Source organism: Lissotriton vulgaris, chromosome 10, assembly GCF_964263255.1.
Source record: "Lissotriton vulgaris chromosome 10, aLisVul1.2, whole genome shotgun sequence".
Lineage (NCBI taxonomy): Eukaryota > Metazoa > Chordata > Amphibia > Caudata > Salamandridae > Lissotriton > Lissotriton vulgaris.
In genome coordinates, this window is record NC_141698.1 from 1110300650 (window position 1) to 1110322093 (window position 21444).

General features: G+C 44.3%; 1 protein-coding gene across 2 annotated transcripts in view; it reads right to left on the minus strand.

Moving 5' to 3' along the window:
- Positions 1-21444, minus strand: part of LOC147689409 (vomeronasal type-2 receptor 26-like) — a 230272-nt gene that overhangs the window by 12118 nt on the left and 196710 nt on the right. Inside the window, exon 3 of one of the 2 annotated variants that reach the window (XM_086940089.1) lies at positions 13630-13753. In XM_086940089.1, the coding sequence (XP_086796215.1) occupies positions 13630-13753 (124 nt within the window). Of the gene's footprint in view, positions 1-3734; positions 3790-13629; positions 13754-21444 lie in introns of those variants that run through there. The other variant, XM_086940088.1, reaches the window with a different exon arrangement.

A 21444-nucleotide genomic window follows, 5' to 3' on the forward strand; every position in this document is an offset into this window, starting at 1 on the left:
GTATGTTGAGCTTTTAAAGTTATTACATAGGGAGCTCCGTGCTAAAGAGGGTTCCAAAGAAGAGGAATACGAACTAGCCAAGCGCCCTAAGGTCCCATTGAACATTGAAAATTGGACTGCAGCCTTTTTGATTTATGCCAGTGTTTATTGTGAGAAGTTCCCTGAGCGCTGTGTCTCACTGTTTAAGTACATGGATGTGATTAGAAAAGCGCAAATCACAAGGAATGACTTTGCATGGGCGCAATACGATGAGGAGTTTAGGGCGCGCATGGCTTGGGACCCGGCTAGGGACGTGCAAGTCCTGAAATTGCTCAGGGTCTTTGTGTTGGGTTGCCTCAAGTTTGACATTTGCTTTAGGGCCCTGCACATTCCTGGTGTGGACAATGACATTGCGGATGCTTTGTCTTGTTCACAGTGGGAGAGATTCCGTGGGCTAGCTTTGGAGGCAGACGAGACGCCGACTCCCATGCCGGAGCATCTGTGGACGGTAGGCAACACAGGGTCTTTCAGCTGGTGGTAGGTTCTGTGGCTCCTTCTACTAGAACAGCCTATGAGTTAGCATGGAAAGAGTTTTTGTCTTCTGGAGCTAGTAAAAGAGAACTGCATTGGCAGAGGTCAGAGGATGTGGTTCAGTTTATTTTGTAGTTAATGGATAAAGGTTTATCTAGGGTTACTATTGCTGGGAAGTTAGCAGGCGTTTCCTTTATGGGTAAGTTGTTCTGGGGTTACTCACCGTCTGCTGGGGAGTTGGGTAGGAGAATGTTGGAAGGGTGGGCCCGGGAGCGGGGAGGTGTTCAGGCGGTGAGGTCTCCTTTGTTGTGGCAGAAGTTGGCAAGTATCGTGGCAGTTTTGCCGGTGGTTTGCAGGGATAGGTCGGAAGCTTGTCTTTTTGCCACTTTGATGGTTTGGATGTTTTTTGGAGCTTTTAGGGTGTCAGAGTTGTTGGGCAACAAGTTTAAAAAAGGTGTTTCGTGGGGGGATGTTCATTTGTCAGTTAGAGGAGTACATATTTGGCTTTCTCATTCAAAGACGGATCAGAGGAACAAAGGCAAAGGTATTTGGTTGGAAGCTGTTTCCTCCCTGGAGACTTGCCCTTTGCGTTGGGCGCGAGGCTGGTGGGAGTTTTCGGGGTGGGGTTTTGGAGCATAATGTTTTTCAACACCTGGAGGGTTCTGTGGTTACTAATTATCAGTTGCGCATGGTGTTGCGGAAAGCGCTGCGTCAGCTTGGCCTTGATGAGTCACTATATGGCACGCATTCTTTTAGAATAGGAGCTGTAACAGAGGCTTTTAATAGGGGTTGGTCGAGGGAGGACATTATGCGGCTGGGGCGCTGGACCTCAAATTGCTTTCAGCGCTATGTCAGACGGGAGGTGGGGGATGCGCCTGCGTCTTCTTCTGTTTTGCCTATCTGATACTTCTTTTTCTTTCAGGTTCCGTGGCTGGTCGTCGTTCTGAATTCTTGACTATTTGGATTGTGGGGCACTCCTTCATTAAAAGAGCTCAACTTCAAGCTCGTTTGAGTTATTTTGGCACTATGCTTGGTTTCAATGAACGTCTATTCAATGTTGTTTGGAAGGGTAGGGGGGTATGTTTTAGAAGGATCTAATCCCAGCTCTTGATTCTTGGTTAGTAGGTGGGGTTTGTCCGGATTTTTGGTTATACATCTTGGGGAGAATGATTTGTGTGCAGTAAAAGGTGTGGTGCTTCTTAGAGCCATGAAGAAAGATCTTTCTTTGTTGCATCAGCAATGGGCTGGGTGTCACGTCCTCTGGACAGAACTGATTCCTAGGAGGCTTTGGAGGAATGCGGTTAAACCTAAGGCTATTGACAAGTCTCGCAGGAAGGTTAATCTTGAAGTATCTAGGTTCTGTAGAGATTTGGGTTTTGGTCGGGTTGTTCATAGTGACATCCGTTATGATGCTGTAGAATTTTTTAAAAGTGACGGGGTCCATCTGTCACGAATGGGGATGGATTTATATCTCTTGGAGCTGCGGGAGGTGCTGTCACGCTGTTTGAAAGTTCAAAGTTTCTTAGGTTAGTGTTTTTTTTACCTTCAGCCTTGTTTTCTACTTTGTCTGCAACCCCCCCCCCCCCACTTCCCATTTTCTTTGTTGGGGGGCAGAAAGGTGGGGTCCTCTGTTCCTTCCCCCACTGCTTTCTGGGTGGCGGATTATTTTGGTTTGCCAGTTTTGGGCATGATGGGAGTTGATAGTTTTGAATTGGGATTTTGTCGGGGGAAGTTGTGCAGGTTGAATTCGGGTTTGGAGGCATAGGCTGGGGGATCTGGACTGGCTTGGGCTGTAATTGGTGTTTTGAGATATGGTTTTGGGGCCTTTTGAAGTTATAATGTTTTAATGGGGCTGTTGTATGGTTTTAATATGTGATGGGGTATGTACGGGTGGGGGCGGTTTTGATGAGGGGTGAGGGGCGGGGGCGGGTGTTTGGGGGTTGAAAAACAATACAATCATTTGGTGAAGGTTTAGATTGTTAGGCATTTGCCGAGGTTATTTGTTGTGTAAATGTGCACCTGTTTCAATAAAGCGGCCTTTTTCACACTCTATCCGGTCTCTTGGTCTGCTCACCTTCCCCCACCCCTCCCTCCCAAGAGGGGGTTGGGGGGGGCAGCCGACCCCTGGGAGGTCCCCCCCCGGGCTGTTTGGGAGGGGTGGGTGGGTCCATTTTGGAGCAGCATGGCGTTTTGGGCTGTTTTTGGGCTTCTTTTGGTTGCCTATGGAGCCCAACCTATAAGTGGGTTGGGCTCCTTTCCCCGGCCACCATTTTAGGCTTAGGTGACCTGGTGGCCGGGTGGTATTTGCAGTTAGCTTTTGTCCCTCCCTCCCTCCCTTTATACATTTTTATGCCTTTTTATTCTTCCCTTTCTTTTGGCCAATTTATTCTTTTTCTTTATTTAGGCGTAGCTGGTTGTAACAGATGGACATGGGGTTCTTTATATTGTTATTCTTTGTCGCTTGGAGCAGGTGTGGTGCGGATTATTTTGGTTTGCCAGTTTTGGGCATGATGGGAGTTGATAGTTTTGAATTGGGATTTTGTCGGGGGAATTTGTGCAGGTTGAATTCGGGTTTGGAGGCATAGGCTGGGGGATCTGGACTGGCTTGGGCTGTAATTGGGGTTTTGAGATATGGTTTTGGGGCCTGTTGAAGTTATAATGTTTTAATGGGGCTGTTGTATGGTTTTAATATGTGATGGGGTATGTACGGGTGGGGGCGGTTTGATGAGGGGTGAGGGGCGGGGGCGGGTGTTTGGGGGTTGAAAAACAATACAATCATTTGGTGAAGGTTTAGATTGTTAGGCATTTGCCGAGGTTATTTGATGTGTAAATGTGCACCTGTTTCAATAAAGCGGCCTTTTTCACACTCTATCCGGTCTCTTGGTCTGCTCACCTTCCCCCACCCCTCCCTCCCAATCGGTGTGGTGGTTCACCTGCTGTAGAATACAACGAAACTCTCCGTCTTAGTCAGGTCCACAGCACACTTTCGAATAAAATATATCTGCAATTCCCCAAAATATTGGATGTTATTGGATATCTCTGCGCATGCCTAAAAATTACCCATAGTGTAAGGCGGAACAATTCTTACCGAAGAGGTGTACCTCTCCTAATCATCGACCGCACTCAGATGTGAGCTCCTGAAGAGGAACACAGAATCCTCATGTAACATATATTACGTGCCGCTAGAAAAAGAGAAGCCTGTCGGTGGCCAAACCGACACTTACCTAATATGTTAATCTATGAAGGTAACAAGAGAAGATCTGGATCCGCAAACTGTAAAAACAGTAATACACAGAATTATGTATTCAATCCCCGCATGCTGTAAGCATGGTGTGTTATCCGTGGTAAAGGTTAACCGGTTACCAATAATGTTGCGACAATGTTAGTTCACCCAACACGAAGCACTTCAATCTGGAAGAACGCGCATGACCCAAATGCGTGAGTGAAATAGGACTAGTAATGTTAGATATCAAAAAAGGACTGAATGGAACCGACGCTCAAAAGTGGATGTGCAAAACAAAAGAAGTGAAAACCGGACTATTCTTATGTGTACGAATGCAACAAAAGTGATCCTAGTAATCAGTGTGCCCAGTGTACTTTAGAATCCTGAACGCGTATATGCACTGTATTGTGAAAATTACGTATGAACACGATGGTGAAAATATAGTGATGAAAATCGTGTAGTGATGATACAGATCATCGAATTATGAACCGGAATAATAGTGTGTGGGGAATATGAAAGTTACTATTCCCTCGTAGGACACTGTATGTAAAACGTATTCCATAGACCAGAGACAATGTGTGTTAGAAGTGGACAGTGGCTCATAAATCTGTAACTGACATTTCAGTTCCTAAAGTTTTACATTGATGACTGCCTTACATTTATATTAATTTTAAACCATTTGTGAAACAAATGATAATAACTATGTCATTGCACTTGCCATGAATGACAATGTATGTTACAACACATTCCTCTGACCCGAAACAATGCATGATAGAGGTGGACAATGAACCATACAACCGTTACAGGCATCTCTGTTCCTGGAAATGTACATTGATGACGACCTTGCCTGTACAAACATATTACAACCTCTGTGAAACACTGTTAAAGACATCTTAGTTGCTAGAAATCAGCATTGATGGCAATCTTAAGCTACATCTGTAAAACACATGTCAATAACTGTGACATTGCTCTAAATGCATATCAAAACATTATGAAACCCATGTAATGTAAATATAATTTTCCAAATGATCCAGAAAAGTGGTATTTGAACCCCTTACAGGAAACAACTATAATCAACTCGAACATTTAACCCTTTGGGGAATGTGGTACCTAGAGATTCTATCCAGTAAACTTCCCTCTGTAGTAATCTCTTGTGATTGTCAACTCCATCTAGAGGTTTTACTACCTCAATTATCTGGCCACGTATTTGGGAAATACTGTGCTTAGCCTCATGCCAGTGTGTGGCTACACTAGAAGTTGATTTCATTCCTGTCCAAACGCTAATGTACTAGAGCAGCCCACAGACCTTGAAGACACTAATAGTGAGTCTATGCGCTTATTACGTATAGTGCCAACAGCCTGACATACTTCACTCTGGCTGCAGATAAGCGCTTCAAACGGTTCTGAAATCAGAATGCCTCTTGTGAAAGTCACCCACAGCTTTTACGTCAAGTAGGCATGCCTTCTGTCGATCAAATCCAGAGTTGGCACCCTGCTAAAGAGCTTCTGCTTTACCTGCCTAATGCCCAGCCCAGGGCTTCATTGCGCTAGGCGCTCTAGCGCAGAGCTCTTATTTTGTTTTCCCGGTAGACCCCTGGCCGGCCTTCACCTCCTTTCCGCGCTGTTTCATTCCTGAACCTCCACCTCAGCACTTCCACCAGCCTCGGCTCTTATCTGTTCCAGTCCTAAGGTTTCACTGAACCACAGTCCTGAAAAGTGTTTTTTATCGAATGCACGTTAGTATTAACACAATAAATAGCATGAAGTTGAGACAAAGACATTCTAATGTGAAAACTGCGCTTGTTCTGACATTGGTGAAGGTAGGTCTCGATTTCATGGCTGCTTCTGCATCTTCTCAGAAAGTAAGCCTCTGCCTCACCTGTGCGTAGAAGATTCATGCACAAGCAACTTTGTAAACACTATTTGAATGGTAATACTCCTCACATCTACAGAACAATGTTTCTGTTTTTTAAAGCTCCCAAACACAATGTTCCACTGACAGTGAAGCTTCTCAAGGCCTCACCTCTTGGCACTACAGCGCTATTCTGTGTGAGAGCTTGTCAGTGTATACTAAGTGACAACATTTGTACCAACCATCACGGTGGCTGACAGGCTCCAGGGATGGGAACCGCTTCATGTGAATCTCTGGGACAATATTGACAACGTGAGCTCAGAAGCGTATCACTCGCCCTCTAATGTGATTGGCTCAAACCGTGCGACTCTTGCACAACTGTAACAGCTGTATAACTTCCATTGTGGAAGGCGTTATAAACATAGCCCCTTCTTGGGGTGTTAGGGTCGTTCTTTCCCCTGACTTTAGGGGCCGCCACCAGCCTGATCGGACCTCTGCTTTATGACTGATTTATTCACTAATCCTGAACAATATCTGGTTCTGTTTGATCATTTCCTGAATTTTATTCCCAGCTTCATACCATGTTTTGATATAGATCACTAATTGATGGACTTATAACCGCTCGCTTTGCAGTCTGTGATGGCCATAGCCCTAATAAACCTTCACAGTTTTAGAACTTTATTTGTCACATTTTCATTGTAAAACCCAATGTGCTTTACAGCTCATATTATAATTTTGGTGACTAGATATTCGTGATGAATATGGGTATTAACACTGCTCCCAGTCCGTCAAAACGCTTTAAATCTACATAATAAAACAAGCATTGGCAAATCCAATAGGTCTCGCCTTTGGGACCTTATAAGTGTTTAGCCATGCAACAGTTGGTGTTGTTGCACCAAGGATATTGTGCTGGATAACCAAATACTTATAAGGTCCTAAAGACGAGACCTATTGGCTATGCCAATGCTTGTTTAGCTTAGATAGGACCGCGTTCCCTGGTAACTTTGGTTGAAATGCGAGTTATATCGTTTATCAGTCGAACATGGCATGAGGTATTGGTTTTGAATCATTTTGGGACGTGAGCACTTTCCATGAATGCGTGCATTAAGCATGTGATCAAGTTTTACATCATGAATTACATGAGATGCAGCACGCGCATTGATTTCTCTATTGTCATTTTATGTACATTGGGCACCTTTTTTGTACTATTATATGTTGTATGCTAGTAATTATAATCTCCATTATCGTTTGTCAGTATTACATTGAATATATGATATCTTTTGTTTATTATGAAAGACGGACTGAATAGCATCTTGCGTTATTTATTTCTTTAGACCCCTGAAGAAGGGTCCATGGAGTGACCCGAAATGTATTGGGTTGTAAAATCTATGGATAAGATAGAACTGGAAGTTCAAATAATGTCCATTGGATTGAACAAATTGAAGTAAAAATCGATTTCTTTCTGAAAATAATGAAGTGATGAAGCATTGAAAAGTAATGGCTTGCAATTTTATTTATTGAAAATTTGGCATCACAAATATTGATAAGGAACCCTGGAGGTTTCCATGGAAAAAGTGCACACATTCATCAGGGAAGGGCTCACCTGACCGGACCATGATTGTAATACTTTTGGCACCTTGACGTAGTGTAACGAATGGAGCAGCACCATATCAACATGGTATAGAAAATGGCTTTTTAAAATTATTTTTGTGTGCACAGAGAACCATTACCACTCTAATACATAACACACCCACAAAAGAATAAGACTATTTTTATTCACAATTGGCATTTCTGAAGTTGCTATGGCATTAAGGGTGACACAACAGCAGCAAATACTCACCAGCCAATCCTTGGAGGAAGTTCAGCATCACACAAGGCCATTTGCAGGTTCTGAAACACACTCCCATAGAAAAACGTGGGTGTGGGAACTTAATTTATTACCCCATAGGAAAAGATGTTAAAATAATTACATTATTTTGACTTTTAAATTATTATAATTAAAAATTGGGAAGAGGAGTTGACCTTGGGGAGAGGAGTTGGCCTAACGTCTAGGGCAGTCGACCTCAAATCTGGGGAACCGGGTTTGAGTCTCGGCAAGGACGCGCAACATCCTGTGATTCTGGGCAAATCACTTAATCTCCTTGTGCCTAACAAAAATGAATGTGTCCTTATGTAATGCAATTGGTGCTTGTGTAAAGCGCATTGATACCCGATACCTTTGGGCGAAGTTCATGCTATATGAAACGCTGTAAAAAAAAATGCATTTCTATAGCGCTCATCAACCCTGCCAAGACATTAAAGCACTTTACGCTAGGCAGCATTCTGCTCTGGAGCCTAAAGTTAGTAGTTAGTCCTGTGATATCACGGTCTGCGCCCATCCGCGTCTGGCCCGCGCCTAGCACCAGGATCCCTGTCAGTCACATTAGCTGGAAGCTATCCAATATCACCTATAATGTAGACACACTTAAAAAACTAAATGTGGCAGAGAGGAAAACCAACTGCATTGTTTTGAATATTGAGGAGGGATTACCAACAAGCCCATGTGCCTGCCCAAGCTGTAAGAGTTTGATCCCAGCCATTCAAATGTCTCCTATTCAGGCCTTATCTGAAACAAACCTAGGGAAAGGCAAGGAAGGAGTGTTAACTTTTAATTGCCTCCTTTTGATTGCCAGATCGCTGGTAAAGCACAGCTTGGAATGTGCTTGGCTAATTCAGGAAGCAAATATTAAAATTGCTTTTGTGACCGAATCATGGACTGACACGGCCTCTGGCCCGGACTTGGTTAAAGCCACTCCACCTGGCTACCTCAGTTATATGAGGGATGGACCATTGAGAAAAGGGGGGGGACTGGCAGTAATATATCATAACTCTCTTAATGTCTTCTTTCAACCCTTAATCGTGGAAGGGTGTGAACGCTAGCTTTCAATTTTACCCTTTTCAATCACCATTCTTTCAGAGGATGCTTAGTCTACAGACCTCCAGGGCCTAAAAACATCTTCCTGAGTTCTGTGGGAAGTATACTGGAGGAAGGTCTCTGCTCGCTGGCCTTTACGGTTTTGGGGGATCTTAATTTCCACTTGGAAAACCTCATGGATACTGACACTAAAGCGCTTATTGAATTGATGAATGGCGCTGATCTTAAACAACTGCTGAGGGGACCCACGCACAATGCAGGCCATACTTTGGATGGGCTTTTCTCGAACCATCCAACCTTAAAGTTTACAAAAGCTATACCGGTCACTTGGACTGACCACATGGCAGTGTTATTCGCCAATTCAGTTCCGAAGCCCCAAAGCGGAGGGTGTCCGTCCAAATCAGCCAGGACCTGTAGGGCCTGCAACAAGGTTGAGGGACGAGCGCTTGAAGATCTTTTGCTCTCTTCTAAAGAGCCACTCACATTAGAGGTTGAGGCCGCGGCCCTCTGTCTTACAAGCTGGATCGAAAAGGCCTTTGCCACCCTCGCCCCACCTAAACTTTGCCTCCTGGCCAGAGGCCAGCCCTCAGCCGCTTGGTTCTCTGAGGAACTTAGAAATCAAAAGTTGGAATGGAAAAAACTGATAAGGGTGTGGCGCAAGGACTACATGGAAAGTGACAAAAAGTTACTCAAACAAAGCCTCCTATTGTACAAAAAGACGGTGGGGATGGCAAAACAATATTATTACACTAATCGCATAAACCTCGCCAAGAACTCAGCGAAGGAAATGTTTATAACGGTTTCCGCTTTGGCTGCCCCTATACCTGCGGTTACACCCGCTAGCCCTGAATTATGTGAGGAACTATCCAAATTCTTTTTAGGGAAAGTAGAGACAATTTTTAAGGCTTTTTCCGGCCTAGATATGCTGAACTGTCTGGCGAACACACCAGAAAACACAAGTGAGCTTACCGCAGGGCCTAAACTGGAGTGTTTTTCCCCGGTAAATGGCGAAGAAATTATGCGTTTGCTTCAAGAGGCAAGATCAGGCTCTCCTTCTGATCCATGCCCAGTTGCTGTGATTAAACTGGCCCCAGGTCCGATAGTTACATCATTGGTAACCGTGTTTAATATTATGTTCATGACCAGAGACTTTTCATCCTGCTGGAAACATGCCTCAATTTTTCCCCTATTAAAAAAAACTAATTTGGATATTATGGATCCAAACAACTATCGCCCCATAGCGAGGCTCCCTCTACCAGCCAAACTAATAGAAAAGGTGATGAATATCCAACTGAGATCCTTCCTCATGGCCACTCAAGCTCTTGATCCCTCCCAACATGGTTTCAGAGCCAATCATAGCACAGAATCTGCCCTAATTAAAACAACGGAGGAGATCAGAGCGGTGACCGATGCGGAGGCAGGGCTGCGCTGGTGTTGTTGGACCTCTCCGCGGCCTTCGACACGGTCCATCATGTGATCTTGCTTGACCGCTTGAAGGCATGCGGAGTACAAGGAAATGCGCTTAACATACTCAAAGCATTCCTTTCCAGCAGAGTTCAGAGTGTGGCTCTAGGCGAATTTGAATCAAAACCTTTCGTCTTGCCCTGTGGGGTTCCTCAGGGTTCGTCCTTGAGCCCCACATTATTTAATATATATGTGAGCTCACTGGCCCCAGTAATTCGGGCTTTCGGCTTTGATCTTACCTCGTACACTGAAGACACCCAGATTGTGGTGTCCTTGTTACCAGGGAAGGAAGAAGGAGTAGCCAGGAAATTTCAGGACTGCATGTTGGCGGTCGGAAACTGGATGGCGGTAAACTGCCTTAAATTGAATTCAGCCAAAACTGAAGTTATAGTGTTTGGCTCAAATATCAACTTATGGAGCCCAAACTGGTGGCCGGAGTGGTTGGGTAATGCTCCCACCCCCGTGTCCAAAGTCAAAAACTTGGGGTGTTGATCGACAATCAACTTACTTTTCGATCTCAAGTCAACGCGTTGTCCTCCTCCTTTTCCTTTCTGCTTAAATCCATTCGGAAGATTCTGCCATTTATCCCAGGTAGTGGCAGAAAAACAGTGGTTACCACTCTGGTCTTGGCACGGCTGGATTATTGTAACAGTTTGTTTCTTAGTGCCCAACAGGGCATACTAAACAAATTGCAGGTTCTGCAGAATGCTGCAGCCCGACTTGTTCTGGGCATCCCAAAGTACGCCACCAAGTCCTAGGAGCTAGCCAAACTTCATTGAATTCTGGTGTGAAAGCGGATTTTGTTCAAAGCACTGTGCCTGGTATTTAAGGCCTTACGAGGCCTAGGGCCACCATTTCTCCGGATGTACTTCTATTGGTATCGCCCAACCAGACACCTTAGATCAGCTGATGCAGGGTTGATTGCAGTGCCTCGCATTAGGAGAGCACGATGGGGAGCCAGAAGCTTTGTGCTGGGCGCAACCAAGGCCTGGAATGTCCTGCCCCTTGCTCTTAGAAAGATGACTGATCTTATAACCTTTAGAAGGGTGTTGAAGCTGGCTGTTCACCAATTAATTTCTGACCCGACTTTCCCTAGGGAGTGATACTTAGCGCCAGGACACCCACGGGTAACAGAGCGCTGTACAAATGTCAAAAAATAAATAAATAAAATATCACTTGCTGTCAGTTAATTATGTGCATATGTGTATGTGTTTGTGTGTCTTAAAAAGGGCACACAATCAAATCTACATATATTATTAGTTTAGCTAATAATATTAACCATAGTAAAAAATATATTTAAATATAAAATGTAATTTACAATAATTAAACTCAAGTTTTAATTCAATGTGTTTAGTACTAATTGAATATAAAATTGCTAGGCTGTGTTTTTTTATTTCATTTTATTTTAAAAAAATCTATTTATTACACTTGAAAATTGTGAATACTCAAAAGTATGAAATTCACACAAAAGTATAAGAGTGAATTTATGCTAACTATTTACAAGACAAATATACAAATCTACATATTTAAATTTAGACTTGTAGTGTGCAGTAAATTTACTAGCTTTGGCTATTCACCATTTCTGAGTGTAAATATACTAAATAGGGGCCGATTACGATGTAGGTCGTAAAGCTTCCAAACCTAGGTCATTGTCAGTTTCAATTCCGACTGGCTGATTACAATGCAGCCAGTCGGAATTGAAACCGGACGATCATTCCGGCTGGTTTCCGAGAGGCTCAAGGGGCCCGCCAGCCAGTCGGAACTGGCCCGTAATCAATATGGACGGCGGTTTGCGCCGACCGGATTACGATGCACGGTTTCCGGCAGGGTTTTCATGTAGGCCTTTCTGACATTGAAACCCTGTCGGAAATCATGTTTGGGAGCCCCCAGCAGGGCTCCCTTTCCTTTGCTGCCTCTATGCCCCCCTGTTAATCCCTGCACCATGTGGCAGTCACTTTGAGGTGCCTGCCACGAGGTGCAGGGATTACACAACTTCACATTTCCCTATGGGAGCATGTACTAAGGCCAGTTTACAGATGTAATACATGCTCCCATAGGGAAATGTGGGTATGCAACTGCACCATACATGGTCCCATCATAATTAGGCGTTCAGAATCGCTGACCAGAGGTCAGTCGGTCCAGTTTCCACCATGGTGTCATTCAGAGGAAACTCCTACCGACATCATAATAGGCCCCTTAGTGTGGACCCATCTCAAAGAAATCAGGAAGTAGAGCCTAAGAGAGTAATAATACTACTAGTAACTTTTGACCCAAAGTCATAGCCACTATTCATTTTAGAAAATTCCTACCTAAATAACATGTCCCTAATTATTTATTATGTAGTAATGTTACCAAAAATATTCTATAGAATTATTTTTAATTAAATTATCTTTAAATAACTAAAGTTCTGTTTATTCTTAAGCTTAAAGGTGTGTTAAACGATTTAATAATAAAGAAATGTTTATTTTAAGATAATACATTATTTCTTTAACATTAAATTACAGTTATACATATGTTTTAAAATTCTAAATTCATTAGTTTATTTTAACATTACTTGTTATCTGGTGTTATTATAAGAGCCTGTCTGTGTTACTATGGATAGGGGGTTGTTGAAGTACCAGTGGTTGGCCATATGTGGTTCTGGGCTTACTCCAGGTCGAGCTGGAATGCATTTACACCTGCTTTGCTGAAATATTTGGATATGCTAACTACAGAAGTGCAGTTTGTGAATACCAATGGGCTTACTCTTTTGAGGGTGAAAGTTTGCACCTTCCTAAGCCTTTCCTTAATCGATTTGCTAAAAACCTTTTTTTTTACCATGAGCAGCAACCAAAGTTATCTATTAAGCTAAGGTGATGGTTCTCTGTCCTCTAGTGCGGCCGTACCTTAGGCTGCCTTGTGCCAATTACACCCTTACACCACAGGGTGAGGGTGATTGAGTTATGTCAAGTTAAAGATTTATACTGAAAGTGTACTCTTCCAGAACAGAATTCAATGTTTCATAAAATTACCACTTTTCATGTGTAATGAATGGTACAGCACATATGCAAATTTGGAAATATTTTCTCAAACTTTACACCTTCCTTGAGGAAGCGTAATTGTTTGATGCCAATCGTTTCCTATTAAAGTTAGTAGATAGGGATTAGTGTCAACATCCATGGGTGAGTGCCTTGGAACATCCATGTACCACTCATGGTACGCCTCCATGGTGTAAACTAGCTCATAGTGCTACTTTATGATACTTAGAGTTACTGTCCAACTCAATTCAGGATCTGCACTAGAAAGTAAGTCTCAAAACAATACTTTGCACCAGGTTTGCACCACTTTTCTGATGTAAACCAGGAACAAACTCTTAGTAAATCTGCCCATACGCATAACACAATGGTTGGTATTAAAAGGGTATTGCTACCCAAAGGAGTCCTCTTTTCCAACCTTAGAATTATGAAAGATTGAAGGGAATAAACAATAAGGTTCTGAATCTATGCCTTTCTATTTGCATGGAGCATTTTGATGCCACTTCATTGCATAATTTTCTGTATTAGAAGAAATGTTACTTAAGAAACTCCAAATAAGAACTTACACTTGAGAGTAATTTACATGTGCAAGTCTTCTCCTTTGGGTCTTTGGAAAGGATCATTGGTTGGCATGCAGTGTTTTGTCACCTACCAATCTTGTTGGTAATCTCTCCTTCTGAGCAGAGTGCACAGTCGTAGCAGCAGATGGGTTGGCCTTCCAGAGGGACCTTCCTGTACCCAGGAGGACAGCTCTCACTGCACACAGAGCGAGGGACCTGGAGAGGAGGCGAAGAAGAACATGTGTGAGAAATAAACTGGGGAAGAGGCAAACGTCAGATGTGACATTATCACACAACCGATTCAGAAAAGGGGGGTGATTCAGAAAAGGGGGTGGTGATGAACAGAGTGTCTGAATTAAGCAGACCACTCTTACCCAGTCCAAAGATCAGGGCTTGATCCATCACCGTTTTTTAGCTCACTGCACCATCCCAGCTCAGAACCTGGCTACATGCAAATTAGTCTGTTCCTGTCCCAGTGCATGATGGGAACAGGGCAAACCAAACTACCAAGCCAATTCTTATACTGGGAAGGAAACAAGCTTCCGGGGGCCGGTTTCTGGCATTTCAGCCGTCGTCGGCCCGGCTTGCTTGAACCCTGATGGTGCAGTGAGCAAGGGACTCATGCCTGAGTATACCCTGCCACACCTATAGTGGCCAAAAACGATTCAGAAAAGGGGGTGGTGATGACCCCCTTTTCTGAATCATTATCACACAACCAGCAGATTGAGAGACAAATTGTATCTATGAGATAAAAGAGGAGGATGAGATAAAGGGCAGATGTCAGCATCAGTGTGAGCGATACTTGAAGGAAGAGACGTGGGGCACATGTGATTGCATCAATGTGAGGGACGCAAAAAATGAGAGATGTGGGGCACATGTGATAGCATCATTGTGAGGGATCCAGGGAGTAAAAGATAAGGAGCACATGTGAATGCATCAATGTAAGCGATACTTGGAGGAAGAGATGTTGGGCACATGTGATAGCATCAGAGTGAGGGAACCAGGAAGTGAGAGATGCGGAGCACATGTGAGTGCATCAGTGTAAGCGATACTTGGAGGAAGAGATGTTGGGCACATGTGATATGCATCAGTGTGAGGGATCCAGGACGAAGAGATGCAGGGCACATGTCAGAGCATCAGTGTGAGGGATCCAAGGAATGAGAAATGCGGTTCACAAGTGATTGCATCAGTGCATGGTATCCAGTAAGAAGAGATGCAGAACACATGTCATGGCATCATTGCGAGAGATCCATTGAGGAAGAGATGTATTTATTTATTGTAGAGTTTTGTATAGCGCTAGCCAGGCCCGAAGGTATCGGAGCGCTTCACAACATTGGTTAAGGCAACATAGTAAGGCGATCGTAAACACATTGAATCTTGGCGAACTGGAAGACCTGTGAGTTGAATATCATAACAGGAAAGGAAAACAGAGGGAGTCTCAATAGTAGCACAAGCCAGGGGGGAAATAGGCATAAGTCTTGGTTAGGCCGTGGATATGTCCTGTGAAGTGCAAGTTTAGGTGTTTCAGCATCTACTATCTATTCAGGAAAGACCGGTTAAGGAAGAGGACATTGAGTTGTCTTTTGAATTGTAGGAAGGAGGGGGTAGTTCTGATATGAACTGGGATGGAGTTCCAGATTTTGGGGGCATTTCCAGAGAAGGATTGTGAATCAGTTTTTTGTTTGCGGATTTTAGGCGGGATGAGGAGTAGAGTGTTTGAGCTTCTGAGGCATCTTGTCTGACCAGCCTTCTTGAGTTTGGCGGCCAGGTAGGCTGGTTTCCCTGTATGAAGGGCTTTTTGCGTGAGGCAAGCCATTCTGAAATTGGCACAGATTTCAATTGGGAACCATTTTAGCTCTCTGAGTGCTGGCGAGATGTGTTCAAACTTCTTCACTCCCGAGACCATTCTAGCTGCTGCGTTGAGCGTAGATCTGAGGGGGGCTATGTGGGATTTTGCAGTACCTGTGAGGGAAGCATTCCCGTAATCTAGTCTTGACAGCACCAGGGATTGAGTGGCTAGTTTGAGGACGTTTGGTGGAATGAAGGGCTTTATTTTGTTAAGAAGCTTCAGGTTGAGGAAGGCGCTCTTGGCGGTGTTCTTGATGTGTTTGGTCATGTCAAGTTTGGGGTCCAGTGTGATTCCAAGCGATTTTGCATAATACGCCAGGGTGAGATTGACGTTGCGGGCGTCGAATGAGTTTTGCCGTTTTGTGATTTGGGGGTTCTCCTCTTTGTTAGAGATGAGGGGGATTTCAGTTTTGTCTTTATTGAGTTTCAGGTGGTTTTGTGACACTCAGTGTTGGACGACTCTTAGAGTGTCATTGAGTCTGTGAATATCATCAATGGAGGAGGTTTCAATGTAGATCTGGGTGTCATCTCCGTAGAGGTGGAAGGGGATGTTCGATTATTTTAGAATGGTAGTTTGGGGGTTCCATGTAGATGTTGAACAGTTGAGGTGATAGAACTGATCCCAGGGGGACACCTCTGTTGACGGGGTGGATGTCTGATGAAAAGTTTCTAATCTTTATTCTTTGGCTGCGGTTCTGGAGAAAGGAGGAGAACCACTTTAGGACTACCTCTTCTGCCCCTACCCTCTCATGAAGTACCTTGATGAGCAGGTTATGGTCTACCGTGTCAAAGGCAGCCGATACATCCAGGAGAATGAGTAGGGAGCATTGGCCTGTATCTAGAGATTTGTAGAGGTCGTCAATGACATTGAGGATCGCTGTATCTGTGCTGCAACCTTTTCTGAAGCCAGATTGGTGTGTGTCTAAGAGGTTAGTGTTGTCAGTGTGTTGGGTCAATTGGAGGAGAACGTACCTTTGCAGGATTTTGGCTAGGAGAGGAAGATTAGACACAGGTCTGAAGTTGTTTAAGTCGTTAGTGTCTAAGACCTGTTTTTTCAATAGTGGCGTCACTTGGCCGACTTTAAGGCAGTCTGGTATGACTCCAGTAGAGAGGGAGCTGTTAATGATCTTGGTCCAGAGCAGGGCTAAGGAGAGATTGAGCTTTTTGGCTAACTGGGCCGGAATAAGATCGGAGTCGTGAGAGGATGGTTTAGGGGTGGAGATCATTTTGGCTATCTCTGCTTCGGAGATGGGGTTGAAAACTTTCCAGTGTGTAGGTGGGATCTCATGAGTGGCAGCTCCTATCTCTGGGGGCATACTCTTGAGTGGGGGACTGCGGGTGACATCAAGGGAGAGCTCAATCTTGGAAATGTTGTCGTTGAAGAAGTTAGCGAAGTTCGAACACAAGACTTTGGAGGCTAGAACTGAAGGTGCAGGGGGTTTGGAAATTTGTTGGTGAATGATCTTGAAGAGCTCCGTGGGCCTATTTTTAGCCTTGTCTAAAGCGTTGCAGAAGAAAGACGTCTTTTCCTTTTTGATGTGTTTATTGTACATGTATTGTTTTGAGTTGTTCTCGAAGGATTTGAGACGGGTTGCTCTGCCAGAGTCTTTCAGCAGCTCTTAGTTGTCTTCTCTCAGAGTTTATGTCTGTGTTAAACTAGGATCTGGCTCAGGGGTTCTAACCCTTTTTTGTTTCAAGGGCACTATTTCGTCTAGAATTACAGTCATAGTGGAGTTGTAGTGGGAGGTGAGTTCTGTAGTGGCGAGATCCACTGTGGGGATGGGAAGGAGAGAGCTTATCTTGACTTCCAAGTCAGCCAGGGGGATCTAAGTTAGATTTCTCACTCATTGAGGGGGGTCCCGTGTGAGGGGGCTTGGTTGATGTTGAATAGGATGATGTGGTAATCCGACCAGTCAATGGGCAGGATGTGGTCGATCGTGACTGTGTCCGGATGGGCAATAATGACATCAAAGGGTGCTTCTCCGTTGTGGGTTTTCTCTTCGCAATGTTGGGTGAGGTTGTTGTTGTGAAGTTCGTTCAGGGTTTGGATCAGAGGGTAATTTTTGTTATTCAAGTGGAGGTTGAGGTACCCTAGAATTAAGATGGTGTTGTCACGAAGTGAGCAGTGGGTTATCAGGTCAGATAAATGTTCTCCGAATGCGGCGGTGTGGCCAGGTGGGTGGTAGAGGAGGTGGCAGAGACGTGGTTTGTTATCTTTTGTCTTGATGTTTGTGGTTAGACATTCGAAGCAGTTGTAGTTGAAGGTGTTGATTTCCGTCACAAGTATTGTGGACTTGTGTATGATAGCTACACCCCCACCACGCTGAACTTTTCTGTCTTTATTGAGGATCACAAAACCTGGGGGAACAAGTAAGTCCATGAATGCGGGCACATATGATTGCATCAGTGCAAGGGATCCAGGAAGAACAGATTTGGGGCACATGCCATAGAATCAGTGCGAGAGATCCAGGGAGTAAGAGATGTGGGCACATGTCATAGCATCACTGCGAGGGATCCAGGTAGTGAGAAATGCAGGGCACTTGTGAGTGCATCAGTGCGAGGGATCCATGGAGGAGGAGATGTGGGGCACATATGAGTGCATCAGTGTGAACAATCCATGGAGTGAGGGATGCGGGGCACATGTGACTGCTTCAGTGTGAGGGATCCAAGAAGAAGAGATGCAGGGCACATGTCATAGCATCAGCGTGAGGGATACATGGAGGAAGAGATGGAAGGGACATGTAATTTCATCAGTGCGAGCGGTACATGGAGTGAAAGATGTTGGGCACATGTAATTGCATCAGTGAGAGGGATCCAGGAAGAAGAGATGCATGGCTCATGTCATAGCATCAGTGTGAGGGATCCAGGGAGTGAGAGATGTGGGGCACGTCATAGTATCAGTGCGAGGGATACATTGAGGAAGAGTGCAGGGCACATGTAATTGCATCAGTGCGAGGGATATAGGGAGTGAGAGATGCGGGGCAAATGTCATAGCATCTGTGCGAGGGATCCAGGGAGTGAGAGATGCGGGCACATGTCAAAGCATCACTGCGAGGGATCCAGGGAGTGAGAAATGCAGGGCACTTGTGAGTGCATCAGTGCGAGGGATCCATGGAGGAGGAGATGTGGGGCACATAAGAGTGCATCAGTGAGAGGAATCCAGGAAGAAGAGATGCAGGGCTCATGTCATAGCATCAGTGTGAGGGATCCAGGGAGTGAGAGATGTGGGGCATGTCATAGTATCAGGGCGAGGGATACATGGAGTGAGAGATGTGGGACACACTTAATGGCATCAGTGCGATGGATCCAGGAAGAGATGCAGGGCATGTCATAGCATCAGTGTGAGGGATCCAAGAAGAAGAGATGCAGGGCACATGTCATAGCATCAGTGCAAGGAATACATTGAGGAAGAGTGCAGGGCACATGTAACTGCATCAGTGCGAGGGTTACATGGAGGAAGAGATACAAGGCCCATGTATTTGCATCAGTGCAAGGGATATAGGGAGTGAGAGATGCGGGGCAAATGTCATAGCATCAGTGCGAGGGATCCAGGAAGTGAGAGATGCGGGCACATGTCAAAGCATTAGTGCGAGGGATCCTTGTAGGAAGGGGTGCAAGTCACATGTCATAGTATCAGTGTGAGGAATCCTGTGAGTTAGAGAATTGGGGCACATGTTATAGCATCAGTGCGAGGGATCCAGTGAGTGAGAGATGCAGGTGATATTGGAGTGCATCAGTGTGAGGGATACTAAAAAGAAGCAATGCTGTGCACATGAGATTGCATCAGTGCGATGGATATAGGAAGTGAGAGATGCGGGGCACATGTCATGGTATCAATGCGAGGCATCCAGGGAGTTAGAGATGCAGAGCACTTGCTATAGCATCAGTTTGAGGGATTCATGGCGGGGGAGATGCGGGGCACATGTCATAGCATCAGTGCGAGTGATCCAGGAATGAGATGTGGGGAAGATGTGATTGCATCAGTTCTAGGGATCCAGGGAGGAACAGATGCAGACAGATGTATTGCATAAGTCTAATGGGTCCAGGGAGTGAATGATTCTGGGCACATGTGATTGCATCAGTGCAAGGGATCCATGGAGGAACAGATGCAGGCCAATTTGTGACAACATCAGTTCACAGGATCTATGGTTGAAGATATGTGAGGCAGAAGTGATAACATCAGTATGAAAGATCCAGCGAGGAAATACCAAAGGGCACATGATATTACAGAGCGAGAGGCTTGTGGAAGAGGAGACACAAGGTACATGCCCTATTAATACAGAGCCAGGAGTTCTGAGGACACTGAGCTAAAGAGACTGGGTGTTCTTAGCAGGCTACACAGGGTGTCCAATCCACAGACATATTTGACCACTTTAAAAATAAGATTTTCTTCAGAGTAAACTAACTTGTTAGTGGACATTGACAAGATTTTGCTGACTCATTCCCACCTTTTAAATAGTGGAGATTTACATCAGTCATGAGCAGGAATAAATCCATTTCCAGAGTGCAAGTGTGCAGTAAACAACTCCAGTATTGGTGAAAATGCTGAGGAAGTGGTTCTCAGCAGTAGTGCAACATTCACTTTTCTCGGAGTACTTCTGAAAATGTTTAGGAATTACCCCAAAAATATTTTGTCCTTCATAATACAAGGGCGAACTTGTTGAGTTATAATTATATTTTATTTTGTGTATGTGACAGTCAAAGAACAAGTCCTTGGAGGGAGACGAGACAAAGATGATCTTTAAGTGAGTAATAGTTTATTAGCATAGTTAATTAAAACCATTGCAATTCATCCATAAAAACACTAAAATGCACACGATACATTTTTCATCAGTTGAATAAAATTACTTGCACATTAGATATGTAGTCTAAATTTAAAAATCCTAACAAAACTTCAAAAAAATTTAATATATGTAGTAAGAGTAAAAATAGTAATCATGTTGTTCTAAATGTCCTCTGTAGGTTTGGCGAGATGACAAATTCCAGTGTTCTCTTTATTTCCGTCATCCTTAGTGTGAATCTTTGTAGGCTACCGGTTAGGGATTCTGCTTTGATTAATAACCTCTAAAAACATGACAGAGGGTCAGTTTTCTGCATCTTTGTTTCTACCTTCATCAAGTACTTCACAGGCTACAGTTCAACTTTGGGTCGCTGGGTGCAAAGCAGGCAAGAACTGCCTGTCTTCGTGAGCGTATTCCACGCTGGATAAAATGATGTTTCAACAACTGTTTCCGTTCCACCAACAACTTCTCACAGGAGCACAGCAGATGTTCCACATCTTCCGGTGCCATACCACATAAACGACAGAGGGTACCCCCATTGACCCTCAGCCACTGTGGGAGATGGCGTGTGCAAGGTAACATGCCCAGTCTGTATTTGAGGAACTTCAGTTTTGTATAACGTGAATACCCGAGGTCAAGATAAATCTGTTGGCCTTGTTTAGAATAGGAGTTTAGGATAATCCACCCATGTGACCTCTTTGCAACACACGCTTTGTCTTCGATCCATGAGAGGTGTTTTATGGTATTCTTTACTAATCTTTTGTTCGTAGTGTGATTAGTAGGGGTGTTCCACAGCTCCTGTAACCCCAGATTCACTAGGCTGTTTTTCAAATATCTGGCGGCTGGCAATGCCGGATTCCATTCTAATTCTGCATATAAGTAGCTATTTAGGGTTCCTTTGTTTGCCTTCCGGACTTTATCCCAAGTAATTACGTATGCACCTTGTCTTGCCAGAGACTGCTTCTGTTCTCCAAATTCCAGCCTAAGTTGGGCCGGAGAGGTTTGTTTTGGCAAGCTGAATATGGTTCTATATGCCGCTGCCACAGTTCTGTCTAAAGTCGCCGCATCCCTTCCTCTCTGTACTTCACTCCCATAGGTGATTGTGGGAAGCAGTTTAGCTCTTATAGAAGAGATGGACTAGCAAGTTTGCCATTTAGTTTTTTTAGAGATGTCGATATTGCAATGCCTTTTCCTCTAATGCTTGCTTTCTGAATTGTAAACTGGCCGCTGTTGTCGATTTTGACTCCCAGGTACTTATACACTGTTGTGTCTTCAATG